This window comes from Rhinopithecus roxellana, chromosome 14 (assembly GCF_007565055.1).
Source record: "Rhinopithecus roxellana isolate Shanxi Qingling chromosome 14, ASM756505v1, whole genome shotgun sequence".
Classification (NCBI taxonomy): Eukaryota; Metazoa; Chordata; class Mammalia; order Primates; family Cercopithecidae; genus Rhinopithecus; species Rhinopithecus roxellana.
The window spans coordinates 87,352,426-87,375,570 of NC_044562.1; the positions used below are offsets into that span (position 1 = coordinate 87,352,426).

At 40.4% G+C, this 23,145-nt stretch overlaps 1 protein-coding gene across 6 annotated transcripts; it reads right to left on the reverse strand.

The window, feature by feature from the left end:
• Positions 1-1,488: 1,488 nt before the first annotated feature.
• Positions 1,489-21,400, reverse strand: KCTD18 (potassium channel tetramerization domain containing 18). Of its 6 annotated transcripts, none has more exons than XM_010373594.2 (7): positions 21,282-21,365; positions 17,809-18,043; positions 15,707-15,918; positions 13,040-13,233; positions 11,901-11,995; positions 5,701-5,803; positions 1,489-3,155 (listed from the first exon to the last, which is right to left on the reverse strand). In XM_010373594.2, exons 2-7 carry the CDS (start codon positions 17,966-17,968, stop codon positions 2,642-2,644), a joined length of 1,278 nt encoding a protein of 425 aa, XP_010371896.1. In that variant the 5' UTR covers positions 17,969-18,043; positions 21,282-21,365; the 3' UTR covers positions 1,489-2,641. The 6 variants fall into 6 exon arrangements, with proteins under 6 accessions (XP_010371896.1, XP_030772195.1, XP_030772194.1 ...); XM_030916335.1 differs by having other exon boundaries at positions 15,729-15,918; positions 21,282-21,339; XM_030916334.1 differs by having other exon boundaries at positions 15,729-15,918; positions 20,893-21,339.
• Positions 21,401-23,145: the final 1,745 nt, after the last annotated feature.

A 23,145-nucleotide genomic window follows, 5' to 3' on the forward strand; every position in this document is an offset into this window, starting at 1 on the left:
AGGTTGAGGCAGGAGGATTGCTTGAGCCCAGGAGTTGAAGGCTGCTGTAATCCAAGATCGTGCCACTGCATTCTAACCTGGGTGACAGAGCAAGACCCTGTCACTATAAAAATTAAAAATTTGAAAAATTTGAAAGAAATGTAAAAAGCAATGAAATCACATATGTGAAAATACTTGCTAAATTCTAACATAAGGCATTATTAACAAAACAAATCCTTCATTAGGTTCCCACTGCCAGCCTTAGGCTATCCATGACACAACTAACCAGTTTTAATCAGGGCAAACCTGTTTGCAACACAGATTATGTGAAAGGGTATAGTCACTAACCTTTTTTAAATATATGAACAAGACTTAAATATCTACTAATCATTAAGTATTTCTAAGTGCCTCCTGATCCAACTTTATAAACCTACTTCTCAAATCACTATTTTTTTTTTTTTTTTTTTTTTTTTTTGAGACGGAGTCTTGCTCTGTCGCCCAGGCTGGAGTGCAGTGGCGCGATCTCAGCTCACTGCAAGCTCCGCCTCCTGGGTTCAAGCCATTCTCCTGCCTCAGCCTCCGGAGTAGCTGGGACTACAGGCGCCCGCCACCTCGCCTGGCTAGTTTTTTGTATTTTTTAGTAGAGACGGGGTTTCACCGTTTTAGCCAGGATGGTCTCGATCTCCTGACCTCCTGATCTGCCCGTCTCGGCCTCCCAAAGTGCTGGGATTACAGGCTTGAGCCACCGCGCCCGGCCCTCAAATCACTATTTATAAAGCTTTCTTTTTTTTTTTTTTTTTTTTTTTTTTTTTAGGAAGAGCAATGGGTTATGATGAATTACCAACGCTTTTAGTGTTTGCACAGTCTGGTATTAAGAAAAATGTTTTTCCATGTAAAGTGAAGCTAGCCACCAGGAAACTACACCCAAGTAATGTTTATGTTACTCGAGCATGCTGAATTTGACTTTGACTCCTGATATCCATAAGGGTGTATCTTCCCCTTCCCTACTGCAGCTGTCCCAGCCTTCAGTAGATATTCAAACTCACTCCTCTTACAATGACTAAGTGTGCTGAATAGATTTCCCTTAAACTACTTGATGCAAAGAAAAGGAGGATGTCAACAGAATCACCCATGATTAATCATCAACATGTTTCCTGTCCAGCAACTCAAAATGTCCTAAATCAAGCAATACTGATAATGTCCAGATTCGTAGTTCTGAAAATTCACTATGGTCTTTGATTTCCACAATGCCTGGATTCTCTATAATAGCATTTTCAAAAGTGACTGAATATTTTATGTATTCCACAGGACAGTCATGGATCTTCAATTAAGTAATCACTTTTTCTAGCAAAGTAAGCAAGCTATCTAGTTATCCAAAATTGATTTAGTAATTTCATGCTTTATCTGCACAAGAAAGCAATTTTGTAAGTGAAAATGGATAACGTAAATAATAAGTTTTCAAACTACTAAAGGGCTCCACGGCTTTAAAAAGTACAGACACAGAAAATGCCACTTTTTATTGAAAAGTTTTATTTGATTTTGTAAAAGGTAATGTTTTGAATATACTTACTTTACTCTTTCAAAGCAATGCAAGTACAATGATAAGCATTTGAATAAAAAGTACCCTGTTTTATGAGCTTATTTTTTAACATAGTGAAGGCATACTCTCACTGAAAGTAGACATATGTGATCCAATTACAAAACATAACATTTAAGAATAAACACACACAACTGAATAGTTATGAAAAATAGAGGATTAATCAAAATATTCTGTTTAAAAATATTAAATTCAAGTTATATGGAAATTTTATGCATAAAAATCATATTGTATAATCAGAATGAATCTTCAGTGGTCATTTCTGAAAAACAAATACTAACTTTAGTTAAAAAGTTAAACTTTTACTTCTCTTTTTCAAAGTATTTTCAAAACTTCACTATTCAAATTAAAATAGGATATTTTAACAATTTACTTCAAAGATGTATTATATAATTCTTGTCCCAAGAAATCTTCTTGTGGTGTTTGTAAATAAATCTACTAACAGAAAAGAGTAAGAAAAGCCAATCTAGGAAAGAAAATAGTTCAATTAAGTGAGAGTCAAAGTGCGAATTCAATCTGTGGGTTTTTTTCCTCCCCATCATTTCTTTTCATGTTGTCTTTGGAGACAGAGTAATTTGTAGGCAGCTCACTTTGATCTACATTTTCTCTCTCTAATCTCTCTTGGCTGTGATATAGTACAGGGAACCGCTAATATCACCTCCTCCATTTTGCCAGACAGGAATACCGAAGGCCAAATCTCATGCCCATCCTCGGGTTGCAACAAGTAGCGTTTACTTCAGCAACAAAGTGGACCTCTCTAGAGATTATTTTGTTGTACTGTCTTGTTGCCTTAATACGAATTAATCATTAAAAAATAAACTGAAAACCAGAAATTCAAACTGTCCATAGACAAATAATCATTTAAAAGCTGGGAAAATGAGAAATGGAGCCTTAACCACTGAAAGTTTCCCCTCCTCCATTCCTGGCTCACACAATTCCAGGAATAGAATCCTAAACATAAACCTAAGCTTCCCCTTTACTGCATTAAGAAAGTGTCACTTCTTTGCATCAAATGGGTTGAAAGCTTTGGGAGATGAACGGGAAATTTCAAGTCCACCACTTTCATCAATTTCCCTTGTCCTTCCTGTTCTCAGTCCGCACTCCCAAGGCACGGGCAGCTTCGCCGGTAAGCGGCTTGAGGGAGTTGGCCTGCCTCGCGGCCGTGGGGGTGGCCAGGGAAGGCGCGGTGGCGCACAGCGGAGTCCTCTTTAGCTTTATCACCCGCTGGGTTGTAGGCTTCTTGTTGGAAAGTAGCACCTTAGCTGGAGGTAAGTGCGTGCCTCCATTTTCAGCGCTCGCAGCCCCAAGGGAAGCCTGAGGATGCCCAGGTGCCCCTGTGCCCTCCAGGGCCGTGGCTCTAGGTGCAGAGCGCTGAGCTGCCCTTCTGCGGCTACCACTTTGAAACCTGTATGCTGTCGCCCCAGCCGACGTCTGGACGGCACTGGCTGGAGACACCGTGACGGAGGCCGAGTTCTTGACTTTGATTTGGGTACTTGTGGAAGGGCCCAAAAATCTAACTGGCTTAGGACCAGTCTTACAGTTCACACCTTCGTCCTCTTCATTGAACGTTATCAGTCGCCTAGAAATACAGAAGCATGTCATTTTCCACATGTACAGTTTTAGTAACTCATGAAAACATCTCCAAAGTTTACCTTCAGCGTTATCAGAAAGGTTTGGGTCAAGAATTAAAGAGTCAAGAGGTTTATGGGCACCTACCTCATCTCTCATCTCCCACCAAGGTCAGTAAGCAAGTTTACAAAAGACTGGTCTCGATTTGAATACAAATTATGTAAACTCACACATATTAATACCGGCAAATTAAAATTTGGCACGTTACATAAGAATTATACAATATATCACCCTGTTCCCAAGTATCATGATGTGACCTACAGGATAACCAGAAATATCACAAATTATTTTTCCCAGAACTGCAGTTTAAAAAGATTTAGTGAAGAAAAAAAAAATTTCACAATCAAATAAATATTAAAAATATTGCCTGATATAGTTTGGCTGCGTGTCCCCTTCAAAGCTCATGTTGAAATGTGATCCCCCATGCTGGAGGTGGAGCCTGGCACAGGTGTTTGGGTCATGAGGGAGGATTCCTCACGAATGGCTTAGTGCCCTCTCCCATGGTAAGGAGTGAGTTCTCACTCTGTTCGTTCACGTGGGAGCTGGCTGTTTAAAAGCCTGGCATTTCTTGCTGTCTCTCACCATGAGACACACCTGCTTCCCTTCACCTTCTGCCATGACTGTAAGCTTCCTGAGGCCTCACCAGAAGCACATGCTGGCCCCAAGCTTCTTGTACAGACTGCAGAACCATGAGTCAAAATAAACCTCTTTTCTTTATAAATTACCCAGCCTGATATTCCTTCATAGCAATGCAAAACTAATAAACTGCTGCATATCTTTTTCTCCTCCTGAAGTTTTAAAATTCATGTTAACATATTAATGATTACGAAAGGCCTATACTAAAGATATCTGTATTTCCCAATCATTCTATAGTGAAACCTTTGATGGCCAGTAAAATTTGCATTCTTTGGAACCCATTTTGGGGACAGCTAGAATAGTCATGGACAAACTTTCAAAGATTCCAGAACTGAGTTTACCATTCATTATAAAAAGCCTACAGGGGGAACATTTTTTTAAATGACCTTAAAACTGTCAATCATTGTCAAAACCTTGCCTGCTCCTTCAGCTTCACTTCCTAAGGACCACCCGGAGCATGAAAGGTGACTGCAATCCTCTCACTGCTCTCTTACAAGTCTGCATAGCATCAGTGTGTTGTTAGAGGCGAGTACAACTTAGTGAACTCCCATTCTTGGAAATGGGATCATAATAACATGGTTATTTGAAAATTGGCATCTGTAGCAAAGAATGCAAATATAATATATTTAACCCTAAATCCCTACTGAACATTTTCTCTGGTGACCAGATGGCTCCTTGGGACCTTACAAGTGCTTCTCAGTCATCGTCATCGTTAACCTGTTGATGCATCAAAAACGATGCTTCGTAAACCTGTAGAGGGAAGATAACACAGAGGAGGGTCTCCGTAAACCACTCCTGCCTGCTTTGTTTTCCGTCTACGTCTTCCACCAGACTCCACACTGAGGTTTCTCAGCCTCAGCACTATTACCATTTTGGTCACATCATTCTTTGTTCTGGGGGCTGCCCTATGCACTGTAGGATGTTTAGCAGCATCCTTGGCCTCCACCCTCCAAATGCAAGTAGCAACTCCCACCCCACAGTGTGTCAACTAAAAATGTTGCCAAACATTGTCAGATATCCTCTGGGAGGCAAAATCACCCCTAGTTGAGAACCACTGCTCTTGACTCAAAATATATTTGCTAATTGTAGGCTCAAAAGGCAAAATAAATGATAATAAAATTATGGCTTTTCAGAAATAAGATCTGTTTTGACAAGTGATGGTTAAGTACTAAAAACTGAATAAGCATCTCTGCATTTCAGTGAAAGACGCAGAGGGCAAACGTAAGAAAGTAGTCTGAGATTCCATAGGGATACTCAATTAAATTGTAGAACATGTGATCAAGAAATCAGAACAGCTGAAGGCCATGAAGAAAACCCAGGCACTGAAAAAAAAAATGTGATTTTAAATGTATTTAAAACACAGTGAAAGACACAGCTGTGGAGTGAATTTAATGCTAATAATTTCATGGAACACAGGAAAATACCATTAAATAAAAGTGCTATTTGTGGCAATAGGAAACAGAAAGGAACTCAGAATAAGCCACAAGAAATTTCAAGCACTAAGTCGAAATAGATTTTTTTTTTTTTTACTATTGTCAACAAAGCCTGGGATTTCACTTCTGTGGCGCAAAAATATTTACCACAGCATTCCCACTGTGTCCACTAGCATTTTCAGAATCACAGTCTCTCAATAACAACATGTTACACATGCAGTTACAAAGAATTATTCCCACTTTTTACACAGTTTTGGTAACTTCATATTTACCAAGATCTATATTTTGATGGTAAGACAGAATATTCAAATAGGTGATTAATAAGCTTAGTAAGGTCAAGAATTATTATTGATTTCCCCTTCACAAAGGCAGTAAAAATGTCAGCAATTAAAAAACAAAACAAATAATCAACACAGCATAGATAACCTCTTTCGAATTGGAGCCATGTGACGCAGGCTTCCAAGTAAAGGCCGTTCTTCTAGAGTCCAACACTCTATCAGCTCATGAGGCACCCGCCAGTAGCTAACACCTGGAAGGTAAAAAGAGATAATTAAGACAGCTACCATCCACTGCAAAATGCTGAGCAACACTGAGACCTGCCAGAGTCTGAGGTTCATTCCTCCCGTTTGGCAAAGGGAGGTATGCACAACATGAGCAGGAAGCGCTCACACGAGGAGCTAGGGCCAGGGAGCAACGCAGCTCACGACCTGGGTCAGGAAGAGCTGGCCACCAGCTTTGCCACCAATTAGCTGAGAAGATTCAGCAGGTTATTATGCACACTTAGGGCAGCTGAGAGTGAGGGCTCAGGCTCCAGCAAAACCTATGTGGGTCTGAATCTCCATCTCTCACTCACTAGTCATGTCACCTTGGGAAAGTTACTTTTCTGTGCCTGAATTTTCTCAGCTATGAAATGATGACAATAAGATTATGTACCTTGAAGGACCATTGTGAGGATTAAATGAGTTAATAAATGCAAAGTGCTTAGAACAGGGTCCAGCACGGACTAAGCACTCAAAAACTGTCAAGTACCTTTATTCTCAGTCATAGTCGTAGGGAGTAGTGTAAGTATTGTATAGATGGTGGGTTGTAACACTTGCCCTGTCTGCTTCACTGGGTTGCTGTGACATCACATCAGGGGAACTCTGTGAACTACTCTGAAAATGACAACCACTGTACAAATATGAGATATCACCACCCAATAACCACCTTTTCCAACAAGAATCTGAGCTAGTGAGTTAGGCAAAAATGCCATTCAAATTCATTTTAATTTTTAAATGTGTTATGTTTTTTATTAAAAGCTAAAACATGTATTCTTGAAGCCTCGAAAACATTATGCTAAGTGAAAAACACCAAACATAATAGGTCACATATCGTATTGTTCCATTTGTAGAGATATCAAGAGTAGGTAAATCCATTGAGACAGAAAGCAGACTGCTGGTTGCCAGGGGCTGTGCGAGACAGTGGAGTGGGGAGTGACCACTTAGGGGGTTCCTCTTGGGGTGATGAAATGTTTAGAACTGGATAGAGGTAATGATTGCACAACATTGTGAATGTAGTAAATACCAATGAAATGTATGCTTTAGTTAATTCTGTTATGTGAATTTCCATCTCAATTTTTTTTAAAAAAGCAGCATAAATATATACACATGAAAAAAGCTCAAAGAATTATGTTGAATAAAAATTGCTTGGAGTAATCTAAGTCCCAATAATGGATTTGGTGTTGTCTTCTTATTAAAGTTCTCGTAACAATAACAATTTAGCAAGCTGGGCATATAAATCATTATAATAATAGACATATCTGATACTCAACTCTATGATCCTCATTTTAAAAATATTAACTTTCTGGAACCACTTGATCACACTCCAAAACCTACACATACTATAAAAACATTCCGAAATCTGGTCCATTAAGTTTGCTTTTTTTAAAAGTCAGATTTATTGGCCGGGTGCGGTGGCTCAAGCCTGTAATCCCAGCACTTTGGGAGGCCGAGACGGGCGGATCACGAGGTCAGGAGATCGAGACCATCCTGGCTAACACAGTGAAACCCCGTCTCTACTAAAAAAATACAAAAAACTAGCCGGGCGTGGTGGCGGGCGCCTGTAGTCCCAGATACTCAGGAGGCTGAGGCAGGAGAATGGCATGAACCCGGGAGGCGGAGCTTGCAGTGAGCTGAGATCCGGCCACTGCACTCCAGCCTGGGTGACAGAGCGAGACTCCGTCTCAAAAAGAAAAAAAAAAAAAAAAGTCAGATTTATTAAGATATAATTTACATAAAATAAAATTCATCCTTTTGAGGTACACATTTCAATGAGTTTTGACAAATGGATATAGTTATGTACCCATAGTCATAATCAAGATGTAGACCACTTCTATCACCCCAAAAAGTTTCCTTATACCCCTTAGCAATCAATGTCCCCTCCATCCTTAGTTTTGCCTTTTCTGAAATGTCATATAAATGGGATCATACAAAATGCAACCTTTTGTGTCTGGCTTCTTTAGCATGATGCTTTAAGATTCATCCATGTTGCTGAATGCAGCAATGATCATTTCTTTTTATTGGTGAGTAGTATTCCACTGTATGGATACACACCACAATTTGTTTAAAAACTTTCTTTTGTTTCCTGACTATAAAGTAATTCACATCCCTTGTACAAAACCTGGAAGATATAGAAAAGCATATATAAGGGAATCAAAGTCACTCCTAATTAGAAGACCAGGAATCATTGGCTCAGGACAGACTAATATGTTTCATTCCAGTCTTTTTTCTACTCATATGATACACTTTACATTTATTTCCTGCTTTTCATCATTTCTTATCATGGGCATTCATCTATGCAAAAAGTTATTTAAAATAACTTTAATAGCTTTATTATATTCCATTCTGTGGATGTGCCAAAATATATTTAATCCTCAATCATTAGACATTTAAAGTGTTTTCACTTTGTCCCTATTATGAAAAATGCCAGAGAACATTTCTGTTCCTAAGCTTTTGTCTGCATTTATGTCCTTAACATAGATAAGACAGATTCCAAGGAGTAAAATTACTGGGTCAAAGAATAGAAACAATTTTGATGCTATTGATGTGACCTAACAAGTTACTTTCCAAAAGTTACATCAATTTTTACTCCTACCAGGAATTAATGAGAGATCTTTACTCATCTGGTATATAAAAATTACTTTTATTAAATGTATATTTCATTGATAAGGAATGAAGTTGAACCTCCTGCTACATGTTTATTTCTTTTTCTGGGAATTTTATGGTCATGAAGCTTGTAATTTTTTTTTTTTTTTGTAGTAGTGGCTGCCTTTCTAATCAATTTTAGTAAACCTTCTCTCTATTAAGGATATACTTTGTCCAGTTAATGCAACATTATTTATCCTTGTTTTTTATTAGTCTTTAAATTTTATTTATAATTTTTAACGTTTCTTGCTTTTTGTTTTGTTTTGTGTTTAACATTTATGCCTAGTGTTCCATTACTGGAATGCTAAGCATATGGGAGTTATTTATATCCTACTGCCCAAGGTCATCGCCAAGGTCTGATTGCAAAAATTCAAAAAATTGCAACCTCAGGAATAAATGGGTTAAGAGGCAGGGTCTTGCTATGTCGCATAGGCTGGAGTACAGTGGCACTATCATAGCTCACTGTAGCCTCAAACTCCTGGCCACAAGTGACCCTCCTGCCATGACCTCCCAAAGTGCTGGGATTTTAAGTGTGAGTCAACATGCCCAGCATTTTTTGTTTTAAAGTTCCTAATACTTTAAATGTTATGCAACTAACTTTATTAATCTTTGTCTTTACGATTTTTGAGCTTTTAATTTCACTCCCTATTAAGAAAACAATTATTTGCTTACATTTTCTTTTTTCTTTCATAAATCCATCTGAGACTATTTTGATAAATAATGAGGTTAAAGTTTTGTTTTTCCTCCCAAGCATATTTCTCAACTATTTATTAAAATACTGATATCTAATACTTTTTTTACCACATAGTACTTTTACTAATTTTACTGGTGTTTACCCTTGATCTCTGCTCTATTCTTATATCAGAGGCACATGCTTTTTATTATTATAGGTCTATAGCATGTTTTACTATCAAACAGAGCTAGACTCATCCCCCTAATTACTTCTACTCCCCAAAATGCTATTGGCTACTTTACCTATTTATTCTTTCAGAGGAATTTTAGAATCATTTCTTCAAGATTCCAAAAGAGTCCCACTGATATTTTGATAGACCTATAATTTAATCTGAGAAGAACTGACATCTTTATGATATTCAGATTTCCCACTCAGGATCATGGTATGTCTCACCATTATCTCCATGTCTTCTTTTTTATGAATGGATAAATACATTTTAGCAGTTTTCTTCAGAAAAGATCTAAGCATTTCTTGGGTAGTCAGTCCTGAGGACAGTCCTAGTTATTTTATATTTTGCTTATTGCTATAGTGAATGGGAGTTTCCCTTATAACTTTTAATTGATTTATCATAGGTAAGCTGCTGATCCATGTATACTGATATTGTATCCAGCTAGTTTAGCCTACTAAATTTAGCACTTACAATATTTTCAGCTGATTCCTTGGAGTTTTCTAAAAAGGCATTATCTACAAATAACAATGACTCTTCTTCTCCTTTCCAATATTTTTTTCTCTAATTTCTGTTTCCTATCTTATAGATTTTCACAGGCCTTCCAGAACTTTGCTAAATCACAATGATGCCTCATTTATGTGCTTGCAAAATGGATAAAATCGGTCGCATGCTTTTTAAAAGGTATTGATCCCAGTTTTCTGCTTCACACTTTTTTTTTTTTTTGAGATTGGAGTCTCACTCGGTCTCCAGGCTGGAATGCAGTGGTGCGATCTCAGCTCACTGCAACCTCCACCTCCTGGGTTCAAGCGATTCTCCTGCCTCAGCCTCCTGAGTACCTGGGACTACAGGCACGTGCCACCACGCCCAGCTAATTTTTGTATTTTTAGTAAAGATGGGGTTTCACCATGTTGATCAGGATGGTCTCAATCTCTTGACCTCATGATCCGCCTGCCCTGGCCTCCCAAAGTGCTGGGATTACAGGCATGAGTCACTATGCCCAGCCCTCCTTCAGCTTTCTAAGTCAGTGGGCTCCTGGACATCTTGCCAGTCCAGAGGCACAAACAGAGACACAGAGAACACCATGGAGTTTGTTCTCCAACTTGAGCATAAGTGTCTCAAAGTAAATTAAATATAAAATAGAAAGCTGTCATCCTGCCTGCTCAAGGGGTATGACTGGGAAGGAAAAAGGAAGGAAAGTGAGGGGGTCAAAGTTGAGGAAAGGAAGAAGAACTGGAGCTAGCACGACACCTGAAGGAAGAACAGCTGATACAGTTTTTGTTTTGTTTTGTTTTGTTTTCGAGACGGAGTTTCGTTCTTGTTGCCCAGGCTGGAGTGCAATGGTACAATCTCAGCTTACTGCAACCTCCGCCTCCCGGGTTCAAGCCATTTTCCCACCTCAGCGTCTCAATAGCTGGGATCACAGGCATGCGCCACCATGCCCAGCTAATTTTTTGTATTTAGTAGAGACAGGGTTACGCCATGTTGGTGATGCTGGTCTCAAACTCCTGACCTCAGGTGATCCACCTGCCTCGGTCTCTCAAAGTCCTGGGATTATAGGCATGAGCTACTGCACCCAGTCAATGCAGTTTTTAAAAGTTTCTTCCTCTCCTTTTATGTCTTGCTCTGTCACCCAGGCTGGAGTGCAGTGGTGTGATTCTAGCTCACTGCACCTTCAAACTCCTGGGCTCAGGCAATCCTCCTGCCTCAGCCTCCCGAGTAGCCGGGACAATAGGTACATGACACCAGGCCCAGTTTTTTTATCCATTATGTGACTGGCAGTCAGTCTTTATTAGCTTTTAGGATTATCTGAGGATGGAATATGTCTTATTTATCTTTGGATCCAATTTTAGGACTTGTTACAATACTTTGCACCTATACACGGTTGTTAATTAAGAAAAAAAAATGCTTAGGCATAGAACAGAACATGTAACCCTTCTGTGATCCTTATGAAAGTGTCAAAGCCCTTCTGAGACTCAGTTTCCTCATCTATAAATAGGAATGGTAAGTAGTGTACAGGATTGTGTTAGGACTAAGAGATACTGAATGTAAACTACTTATCAGAGATATAAAACAGCATTATTATTACCAACTCTCACTCTGTAGTTTGAGAAAAATGATCAGTTTTCGAAGTGTACATTTCAAGATTATTGTAATTACTTTATAAGGGCTCTTTAGATATCTTCTCCAGCATTATTTTCTCTCCCTTTCCTTGATTACATATTTTATGCTTAATTTGAAGCATTTTTCCAATACACAGTAGGTACTAAATGAACTCTTATTTAATTAAATTAAATAAGCCTAGCTAACAGAAGCATACTTAAAGTTACTGAATTATAAACTATTAATAATATCTAGCAACTCATGGGATTTAAAGATTTGTAAGTAAACTGCCTCAGTGTTACCATGAGATGACAAATACATTGACACACTCAAAAGAATACTTTCTAAAACAAAGAAATGCAGTATTTGAGTTTACTTTGTCTTATTTTTTTCTTTGTAAAAAGTCTACCTGCTTCCATGAAATAAAAGAATTGCACTGTACCTTTTCCTTCCCAGGCATCAAAGGCATCCATCATTTTCTTCAGCTCTGCTACTGAATAATAGCTCCAAATGTACTGAACATTATTTCCCGCCTCTCTAGAAATATTGCAAAAAGTAATGAAAATATACTACCTAAGTATGGATGTATATATATACATACAGCTAATATACATTTAATAAGAGCTTGTTAATTAAGGGAAAAAATACGTAGGCACTCAGTAGTTGTTCTGTGATCCTTAAGTATACATATGCTTACATAGATATACATGTACACATTATATAATATACTAACCTACATTTTGATCTCTTTTTACCATAGTATTTTATTAATTCCACCATATACACCATGTAGACAAATCAACACATCTTTAATATCAAGTTTTTTAGAAAAATCAGTAAACCCCAATGAACTTAGAAATTACTCACTTTTGACCAGCATTATGCCAGACACTTACATATCTTACATAGAAGCATCCCTATCTGTAAAGAATTCAGAAACTGATGACATATTTAATCACCTAAAAAGGCAAAGTTATATGATCCTGCATTAGTGACTAATATTTGACCCAATCCCACCTGCCAGAGAATTTTTTTAAAAATTGCTAAGTGAATTAACCAGTGTAAATAAGATTACAGGAAAAATATTAAGTAATAACTCTTAAGAATTTAACATGTTCAAGTCATAAAATTTTAAAGCTGGAAGGGACCAGGGAAGTGCTTCGTCATTTCTCAGAAGAAGACACCAAGGCAGGCTGGCCCTGGGTCGCTCAATAGGCCTGCTGACTTCTTCTGCCAATGCTTCTATGGTCTAGGAAAACACCAGGCATGTGGCTTTTCTTTTCTCTTTCTCTTCTTTTCTTTTTAAGCCTCTTGGGGTAGGGGATTCTGAAGCAGACTCCCAGCTGAGAACCACTGCATTAGATCATGCAGCTGGCCTGCAGCTTATCCATACTGTATGTGAAATGATCTTAATTATAATTTCCTCATGAAGCAGGCCTATCTCAACTGCTATGATGGCTCACTCTGTCTCCTGAGAGGTGTTAATGGTCTTTTCTAGTCAAGTACATTTCACTCAGAAACACCCCTTAGAAGAGACCAAGACTTTATTTTGTTCTTTTTCACATTTAAATTTGGACATACCTTTTAAAAATGCTTTTGCTGTGAATTCTTCCTCCCAGCTGCTTATCAATAGCGTCTGTTCCATCAGTTTTTGTGGCATATACACCAATAATTCTACTCTCACAGCTTGCACCAGATGTGTTAAGATAGTGGAGAACCCAAACTGTTGGTTTATTGCATACTAAGCCATATGAATCACAGAAGTCTGTTAAAGCCTGAAGCAAAAAGTATATACAAAATTTGAATTTAATTCTAGAGTAAAATAAAAATGAATATGCTCCATTACTTTCATATAAAAGCTGAAATTCTAGTTGGTCATAAGGGAAATAAAAAGATTATAAATTTCAACTTAGTCTTTACACCTTTAAAAATCAAACACACATTTTTTTGAATTAAATCGGGGCGGGAAGGACACTCACAAAAAGTACCACCCAAAAACCCAACACCTTTTCATCTACAGAATCCTTTTCCACATGGAAATTCCATTTTATTTCTTACTCCTTTAGTCTGGCAACATCACTTTTAATTTTATAATCTTTATGAGATCATTCCTCCACTGCCAACATCACTTTTAATTTTGAAATCTTCGTATAATAACTAAAATGTAGACCTTTTTATTTTCCCTTTAGAGTAATTTCCCCAAAATGTCCCATTTGACACAATCTTCCATTTACCTTCTACTGACTAACCCCATGGTTGGTCCCTATTTTTAGCTCCAAATTCTAATCATGGACTAACCAGATTGATTTTCTCTTACACTGAAAGATATGAATATATAAACTCAGTATCTAAACTCAATATATGCTGCCTGAACTCATTTGGCACTTATCCACCTATTCATTCATTCATTTGAATATTAAGTTCCTGCTCTGTGCTGAGCTCTAAGGTCCTGAAGATATTAACGATGAACAATGGTGAGACAGGGTCCCAGCCCTCGTAGAGTTTATAGCTAATGCAGAAGACAGACACTGAACAAGCTGCCAGCACCCTGTGTAAGAAGTGCCACCAGGACTGGGTGTGGTGGCTCACGCCTATAACCCCAGCACTTGGGGAGGCCAAGGCAAGCGGATCACCTGAGGTTGGGCGTTCAAGACCGGCCTGACCAACATGGAGAAACCCTGTCTCTACTAAAAATTCAAAATTAGCCGGGCGTGGTGGCACATGCCTGTAATCCCAGCTACTTGGGAGGCCGAGGCAGGAGAATCGCTTGAACCCAGGACGCGGAGGTTGTGGTGGGCCAAGATCATACAATTGCACTCCAGCCTGGGCAACAAGAGTGAAACTCCATCTCACAGAAAAAAAAAAAGAAGTGCCACCAGTGAGACCACAAGGTGCTCCAGGGCACAGAGCAGAAGGGTTTCACCCTGTGAAGCTGCCAGGGCTTTCCCTGGGAGGAACAGCTTTACTGCTGTAAGTACTCTGGACAGGTACTTTGTTGTGTTCACTGTTATATCCCAAGTGTCTGGAATAGTGCCTGACACAAAGGAGATGCCTAGTATTCACTGACTCAGTGAATGAAAATGAGGCCCTACCATGTCTTGCACTTTCATTCAATATTGCTAATTCCTGTACTAGTTTGGAATTTTACTTACATATATATATACAAGAATTCCCAACTATACTATAAACTTCAAGGGCAAAGAACTGCATGTTGTATTTCTTGGTGTTCCACACAGCCCCTTGTACAGTGCCATACATGTCACAGGCACTTGAAATAAACATGTGTTGGCTGACAACATGAATGTGGGCATGCTGGGTCCTTTTTGAATAAAAACCAGGAATAAAAGACGATGGAGCTGAGACTTCTGAAGATGAGCATTAACCCTCCCAACCTTCTAGTCAGGCCTCATTCTGCAGATGTGGTAACAGCAGGGAAAGACTATTGTTTGAAAATATAGTTTATGAATAACTTCAGTAGCAGAACGCATGTAACTATGCAAATTCCTACAGGGGATCTGGAACCAAACCAACTTTCTCTTCATGCTGCACTCCTGATAACCAACCACCCATCAGCTTTCTTCCTAAATGCTGACATCCAAATCAAAGAACTCAAACCAGTTCAGATCAGTTTTCACTATTAACAATTTTCTAAGAAAAAATATTTTTCTTAGATGCTCAAAAGTGCTAATTAATAACACATATAATACTTTCAATAAGACAAAAACAGGTACTTAGGATTTTCAAATCACGTAAAGATCTTTAAAATGTAATTTAAAATAGAAGCATCTTAAAAAGAGATTTACTGATCTCAAAGTGAATTAGCCAAACTAATGTTTTAAATTAGTAACAAACTACTACCCTTACTAAATCAAGTAAGATGCTTTATTATTTATCAGGATCATTCTTTTCAAAAATCATTTTAGTAAATAAAATAATACCACTATGCCCTCACATAGTATAGTATTTCTCTTAATTTAAAAAGAATTTCCTGAGTTCTATAAAAAAGCCATCAAAAAGTGCTAAATCTTCAATGAGGAATATAAACTCAATCAACCTTTGAGTGGCAATATACTTTCCAAGAACTTTGGCCTTAAAAAATGAGAAGTAGTAGTAAAGAAACATGTCTTCAAAGTGTATAAAAACTATCCTGTTTGGTTAATGTGAAAACACAGGCTAAGCAAAATAGTACATATTGCTTTGTGCATCATAAATATATATATTCAAAAACTTAAAAAAAAATGCCAAGACCTTTTTAAGTTCTATATTTGACCTTAAAGAATATGTCTCCATTTCATTGGCCAAATGGTCAGACAGGCTGTACGGATAAGGGATGCCAAAGTAATCAGCCTCTTCCTGTAGGGCGATGCGGGTTTGCTCATCTGTGGGAATCTGAACTTCTCCATGAAGGTAATCCAACAGGTATTTAAATAGACGTCCATCACGGTCAATAACACAAGCCCCTAGAAAACATTCAGTTCAAAAATGATTGTAGAGATTCTGTTAATCAATAAGATTTCAACAAATCAAACCAGGTCTGAGGACCTCTACAGTTATAAATGTTTCTTTCTCACATGAAAGTTAACATCTAGTGTTCAAATAGGTTTATGTAATCTAAGCTAGACTTGTGGTTATTCCAACACCAAATATGATATACCAGCAACCCTCTGCTTACAAATAGGTGATATCGTAAAACAGAATCTGAATGAGTTGTGTGGGAAAATCACCTGTAGTTCTATAATACTGCACATAAGTTTGAATGCAAACATATATCACCAGGGTTGCCATGTTTGCTCATACCGGTGTACTATATATACCATGCTAGGCCAAGCAGCCAAGAGAGGCTAAAACCAAACCCACACTCTGCCCACCAAGCCATGCACCCTGGCATGGAACTGCATCTTCCTGGATAAAAGGGCACCCTTTTCTAATTTGTACACAAAGAAACTGAATGAGTCAGTGGTGGACCTTTGCGCTCTCACTACCATATGGGAAAATACATTGCGAGATCCATTTAGAACTTTGGATGCAATGACTATATTCCCACAATGGCCACTGCAAAAGCTAAGGGCACCCCACACTGCTGGTAGAAACAGAAGTTTACCCCAACCTTATCTCAGCTGGACTAGAACAGGTACATGGAGGTGCTCACTAAAAGAGCATGTGGGGTACTCATCACTATGTCCAGTGTTTGCCTGTCAGCAACACTACAAACCCGGGGTTCCTTGCTCCAGGCATGCCAGATGATTGGCATTACTGGGTTAGTCCTTTTGTACTATGAGAATCCAAACTTTAAAAAAGAAGAAACGCTATGCTGGTACTACTTTATAATAAAATATTTTTCTTAGATAATTTAGCAGAATTAAAAAAAAAAAAAAAAAGAAAAGAAAAACCTCTGCATGAGGAAGGGATTAAGAAGATAAAATTTAGGGGCAGAGAAGAAAACTCAATCCCTGCTTACCATCTTTGCCCCAACAACCTTTCTGCCCAGGTAGATACCAAGCCCTGGGCACCAGCCACTGGTGACTTTTTTCCCCCAGTCTTTCAACTACCGTTTAACCAGCAAAGCAACCTCCTAACACCAGGGTTATTAACAGTAGAACAGCCCCTTATGTTCAAGACTCCTCAATCGTTCTCCTCTAACACAGAACCAAGAGTGGGTCTGGGGCTCATACACAGTGCAAAAAACCTCATTTGTATTGATGAAGTTTCTTTACAACCAGTAGTAGGTTCAGTGAGTCCCAGAGCACTGGAAGCAGACAGCAGTCCCAGAACTCTACCTATGTGATTTACAGTTTCTTCTGAAACCCAGTTTTCAGTCCACTGCTCCTTAGCACCTGACGGTATCACTGCACAGACTTTTTCTCAGCCATGCACATCGGCCACATAGCAAGACTACACAGCTAGGCTAGGTGGCGAGCCCAACACTAATTCTGCAATGATGATGGCTGCTCTGCTAGCAATAAGGGCAGCTGCTTTCTCCAGACAAACACATTTTCTAACTTCAAGAACACAGAGAGAAGCAAATCTATTTAATCACTGTCAATATCATCACTCAAAGCTACATGAAAGTAACATGTTTCAAAATATAGTTAATCCCTGTAATTAGGTTATGACCAGCCTTTATGAACTCTTACTTCTTTGTCAACTTTTAACAACATTATCACAGATTTTCAGAAAAAGTATTTAATTTCTCCATGTACTTAATGAATCTCCATAGAGTCCTAATGATCTCAGTAATTAGTATATTCATCTAGTACATTTCGCTGTAATTAGGAAAATCAAAGGGAATTTAAACTGGACTCTTGTGTTAATAAATATTCAGATCATGCTTTCAGACTTTAGACATTTACCTGACTCATCTGTTTTTAGAGGAAAGCGACCACTGAACATAGATGCCAACATGGAGTCTTTGAAGCGGCACAAGGACTCCCGCCGGGCTGTGTAAATACAGCCACCCACATTCAGTCGGAGAACATCTAGCACCTCTTCTCCTGCCTTGTGGCCTTCCATTTCTCCCCCAGGCACCTCAATTTTTGCCTCCCAACACTTTCAGAAACTTCAAAACAATGATGTCTCCGTCTCCCTCTGTAAAACAAAGGACAGTCATCCTTGCCATTTACAATAAGACACTAAATAGATAATAAAACATGACTGAAAATAAATTCCTCAGTACTGGCAATATTGAATTGAAGGATTTTATATAAGAGAATTTCAAGATATGCTAAGAAGTTGGAAAATGGGCCGGGCACGGTGGCTCAAGCCTGTAATCCCAGCACTTTGGGAGGCCGAGGCGGGCGGATCACGAGGTCAGGAGATCGAGACCATCCTGGCTAACACAGTGAAACCCCGTCTCTACTAAAAAATACAAAAAACTAGCCGGGCGAGGTAGCGGCGCCTGTAGTCCCAGCTACTCGGGAGGCTGAGGCAGGAGAATGGCCTAAACCCGGGAGGCGGAGCTTGCAGTGAGCTGAGATCCAGCCACAGCACTCCAGCCCGGGTGACAGAGCGAGACTCCGTCTCAAAAAAAAAAAAAAAAAAAAAAAAAAAAAAAAAAAAAAAAGAAGTTGGAAAATGTTGGCTCAGAGGGTTTGTAAAATATAATAAATTACTAACAACGCAATCATCACTGTTGAAATGACTGTTTAAACATGGTAATGCACTCTCTGTCACACAGCAAACAAAGGTGAGGCCTGCTTATGATCTTCAGTATTCACATATCTTTTTAACCATGGTAAGTCTGAGGGAGCCTCTAGACTGCAGAGATCAGTGGACAGCATGGAATTGAGCTGCTAGACTCTTCCCCTCACCAGCTCTAGAATCTTGGGCAAATTACTTATCTTCCTCTTCTATAAAATGGAGGCAGTGATGATGCCTACCTCAAAGGACTATCAGAGGAATAATTAAAAGAACATATAAAACAGCAAAAGAGCATTTAGAACAGTCTCTGGCTCACGGTAACTATTCAATAAATTATAAATATTATGCATAATGATATAAATTTAACCATAAAGTGTCTACTGAGGGACTTGATACTGACTCTGGAAATGTAAGGAAATGAAGGAGCAGGAATTATTAACAATGATAACTGTAATTCTTACGTAACTAAGGAATATATAATTTATCAATTGAGATTAGAGTTCTTCTTTTAATTAAAAAAGAATTTTTTTTTTAATGAGACAGGGTCTCACTGTGTTGCCCAGGCTAGTCTTGTACTTCTGGGCTCAAGCAATCTTCCTGTCTTGGCCTTCCAAAGTGCTGAGATTACAGGCATGAGCCACCACGCCCAGCCTGGGATCAGAATTCTACATATGCCAGTAGCCAGACTAGTCTAGAACTACAAATAACATAGCCAAATCATCCAGCTTCTTCACTGGGAAATGGATGAAGCTTTAGGGAAGTTTTTGGCTTTGTTTGTTTGTTTGTTGAGATGCAGTCTTGCTCTGTAGCCCAGGGTGGAGTACAGTAGTGCAATCTTGGCTCACTCCCGGGTTCAAGCGATTCTCCTGCCTCAGCCTCCTGAGTAGCTGGGACTACAGGTGCACACCATTATGCCCGGCTAATTTTTGTAATTTTAGTAGAGATGGCGTTTCACCATATTGGTCAGTCTGGTCTCGAACTCCTGACCTCAGGTGATCCACCCACCTCAGCCTTCCAAAGTGCTGAGATTACAGGCGTGAGCCACTGCGCCTGGCCCAGGGAAGGTTTAAGGGTTGGATTTTTTAATCCATTCTGGAGATCACAGAACCACAGGTGACACTGTGGTGTTTTCCCACCTAGAACAATACTGTGATGAGAAAGGTACTCCCAATATTGAGAATCTGCAGTATCCACACATTTCATAGCAAGTTTAAAATGGCTGCCGAAAGGCTCAACTACATCCATGTCAATTCACTTTTACTCAGTGACCAACTAAGATCGTTTTGTAGATACCAGCCAGTCTTCAATAAAATGGAAGGAGACCATTAAAATCTAAGGAAGACCATGTGTGTAGAACACGTTCAGCAACAGAAACCATTATGGGCCAAAGGTCCAGCCTTCCAAAACCACTTATGGATGTGACATCTTGCACTGCCTAGAAGTCCCAGGAGCAGCACTCCAAAGATCCATGTGTGAGAGCCACCTCTGAGGCATGGGATGGATCTAGTTCCCTCTGCCTCATTACTAGCTCCCTGGAATCCTATCTATCTATTCTTCAAGGCCCTCAGCAAAACTAATTTCTTGGATGACTGTCCCACGTATCCTTCTGACCCCCAAGTTTGAATCCTTGCACAGTTCTACAAATACACTTTGTGTGTCTGTCCACATTTTACCCCATTTGTTTAATCCCTACTTTTTGGTGTTTAGGCCAAGGAAGCCAGGGCCTGTGTCATCTCAGTAACTCCCATTTACTGAATGCTTATGATGTGTCAGTCATTGTAAGAGACACTTGACACACATTACCTAATTCACACAAAAACTCTGTTGGATGGGAACTACCGTCCCTGTTGACAGATGAGGACCCTGGGGTAAAAAAAGAGAGAGATGTGTACAGGGGCCACACAAGGGCTGACTGCTAGTAGGTTGTGGGGCCAGTCCCAATCCAGATCGGCAGAACGGACCCCAAGTTCCTCCTGCTTCATCCCACACCGGCTCCTCCAGCACTGTTTCACCCCTATGGCTCCTGACCCAGCCCTTTCACTCTCTAAGCATCTGTCCATCTCAAGACTTAGTTACAATAACACAGCAGCACCCCGATCCCCAGGATTTAAGAGCTACTCCTCCTACCCAAACCCCAGGCAGTCTCTTCTAAGGAGAAGAACATCACCATTCCAAGGCCACACCAGGGGGGCACTCCGCAGGCCCCATCCTCAAAAGCACCCAGTTAGGCTCCCTGCTATGTGAAAAGTGTCCAGCCCTCGAGGACAATGTCCCCCAGAGTGCGGTCCTATGATCACCTGCATCAAAACCATCAGGGACGCTTGGGAAAACGAAGACACTCAGGCCACAGCACAGAGCTCCTCAGAAAGTCTGCCTCAGAAAGATTTGGGGATCTGCCCGCGAACCCCACTTTGAGAAACATCGCTCAAGGGGCTCACACTCCTCTTCCGAAGCGGGAAGAGCCGGGAGGAGCTGGGAAGCCAGAAAGCCCCGTCACGGTCTTCCGCGGCCTGGAGACCCCCAAATCGGCCCGAAGACCAAGCCTGCAGCCCGGGACGCGCGCGTTACCAGCGCGGCCCGGGCCCTTCCTCAGGGCGCCCCGCCGCCTTCCGGGCCCGCGGCCCATCCCGCGCCCGGCTCTTCCGCACCGGCGGGGTGGTGCGGGTCGGCAGCTTCCCAGACTGACCTGCGGCCCGCCAGACCCTCGGCGTGGCCGCCTGACGCCGCTGGGCGGACGCGGAAGTGAACGCCTTCTCCGCTGCTCGGCAACTCGGAAAGCGGAGCGGCCCCAGCGGCGCCCCCGTGCGGCCCGGCTCTACGGCGGCGGCTCCCGGAGGGAGGGAGGCCACGCCCCGAGCACGCCACGCCACGCCCCCAGACTGGTCTCGCCCCAGCTGGCCGCCTCGGAGTCGGGTGGGTCTTCCATCCCAGAGGCAAGGGAAAGGCACGGCAGAGAAGGCCAGGGCTGAACCCCGCGGGACGGTCTTGTCTGTTCAGAGGCTGGTTTTACAGGTGAAGTTGCGATTGTCCCAGGTCACTTAATAAGTGACAAGAATTAGAATGTTAAGTGTTCTCACCCCCAGGTCAGTGCCCATCCTTCCAAACGGGGCTGCTCAGTGCCAACGTGTGTTAATATATTGCACTTGGATAAGTCTATCTGGATAGTGTCTGCAGCTTACAAAGCTTTTTCACACACAGCATTCTTGTTTAGTCTGTGTGACAGTGATATAAAGGGTGATATTTATTTCCCATTATAGCAAGGAAAATTGAGGCGAGAGCAAACATTTATTCAACACTTTTGTACACCTGACACTGTGCTAAGTGCTTTGCATGCACTACTTAATTTCCTGTTAATGATAACCCTAAAGGAGTTCTTCCAGTTTCTAGCAGCATCTTACCTTATGCAAGGTACTGTGCTAGGTATTTCAAGAAAAATATAACAGTCCTGTTTTCAAGGTGCTTCCCCAAAATCAAAAATTTTGGGTTCCAAATTTCCCTGACTGGCTCTTAGAAGAGAATAAGCCAAAGAGAGGTAAGTCAACCTATCCCCTTAGATAGGAGAGAGGGAAGGTTTGTTCAATCTATAATTATTAAGCACTAGCTATGGAGCAAGCACTGAGAGTAAAGGACTGGACGAGAGAAATAATGGGCGTTCAACCTTACATTCCAGTACACAGTGCAGAAAACTTGTTCTGTAAATATTTTAGGCTTTGTGGGCCATACACAACTACTCAACTTGGCAGTTGTAGTCTGAAAGATGGCATAGGCAAAACCTAAACAAATGAGCATTACTAGTTCCAACTTTATGGACACTGAAATTCCAATTTCACATAATTTTCATGTGTCATAAAATATTCTTTTAAAAATGCAGCTTTTTCAAACACTTAAATATGTAGAAGCCATTCTTAGATCATGGGCCAGACAAAAACAAACGGTGGTCCATGGGCCATAGTTTGCCTGCCCTTGTTCAAGTGGGAGAAACATACACTAAGCAAAGTGGTGACAGATGGTGATAACAGGTGCGAGGAAATCAGTGGGAATTTAAGTTGAGGGCTAGGAGTGAGAATGAGTCCACCTTCTGCAGAGATGGAGGAAGGGTATTTTAGGAAGAAGGGAGAGCAAGTGGGAAGCCCCTCAGGCAGGAAAGGACTCAGCAATTTGTAGGAAGAGAAAGGCCACTAGTAGTATGTTTGAGCCTTGGTGGGCAACAGGACAAAGGGGAAGATGAGATGGGATGAGGTTGAAGAGAGAGGCAAGAGCCCAGGCTCTAAAGTATTGTGTGGCCGTGGTAGAAGTTTAATTTAATTCTAAGCATAATGAGAAGCTATTGAAAGGTTTTAAGCAGGGAAGTGACCCGATTGATTTACTATTAAAAAAAGAAAATCACTGTGGCTACTGAGATGAGAACGGATTGGAGAGGTATGAGATGGAAGTAGATAACTATTGCAATAATCCAGGGGAGAAATGTCATAGTTCCTCCTTGAGTAGTGTTGGCAATAAAGAGAAGTGGATGGATGCAAGAGGTGTACTCAGGAGACAGACATGACATA

Bases quoted from the DNA above. Each gene is read 5' to 3' on its own strand.
- KCTD18 (XM_010373594.2), bottom strand. From the start codon at position 17,968: ATGGAAGGCCACAAGGCAGGAGAAGAGGTGCTAGATGTTCTCCGACTG. The intron at 15,919-17,808 runs GTAAATGTCTAA...AATGTTTTCTAG, and splicing joins TCTAAAAACAGATGAGTCAG to GGGCTTGTGTTATTGACCGT. The intron at 5,804-11,900 runs GTACAGTGCAAT...TTTACCTTCCAG, and splicing joins TGATGCCTGGGAAGGAAAAG to GTGTTAGCTACTGGCGGGTG.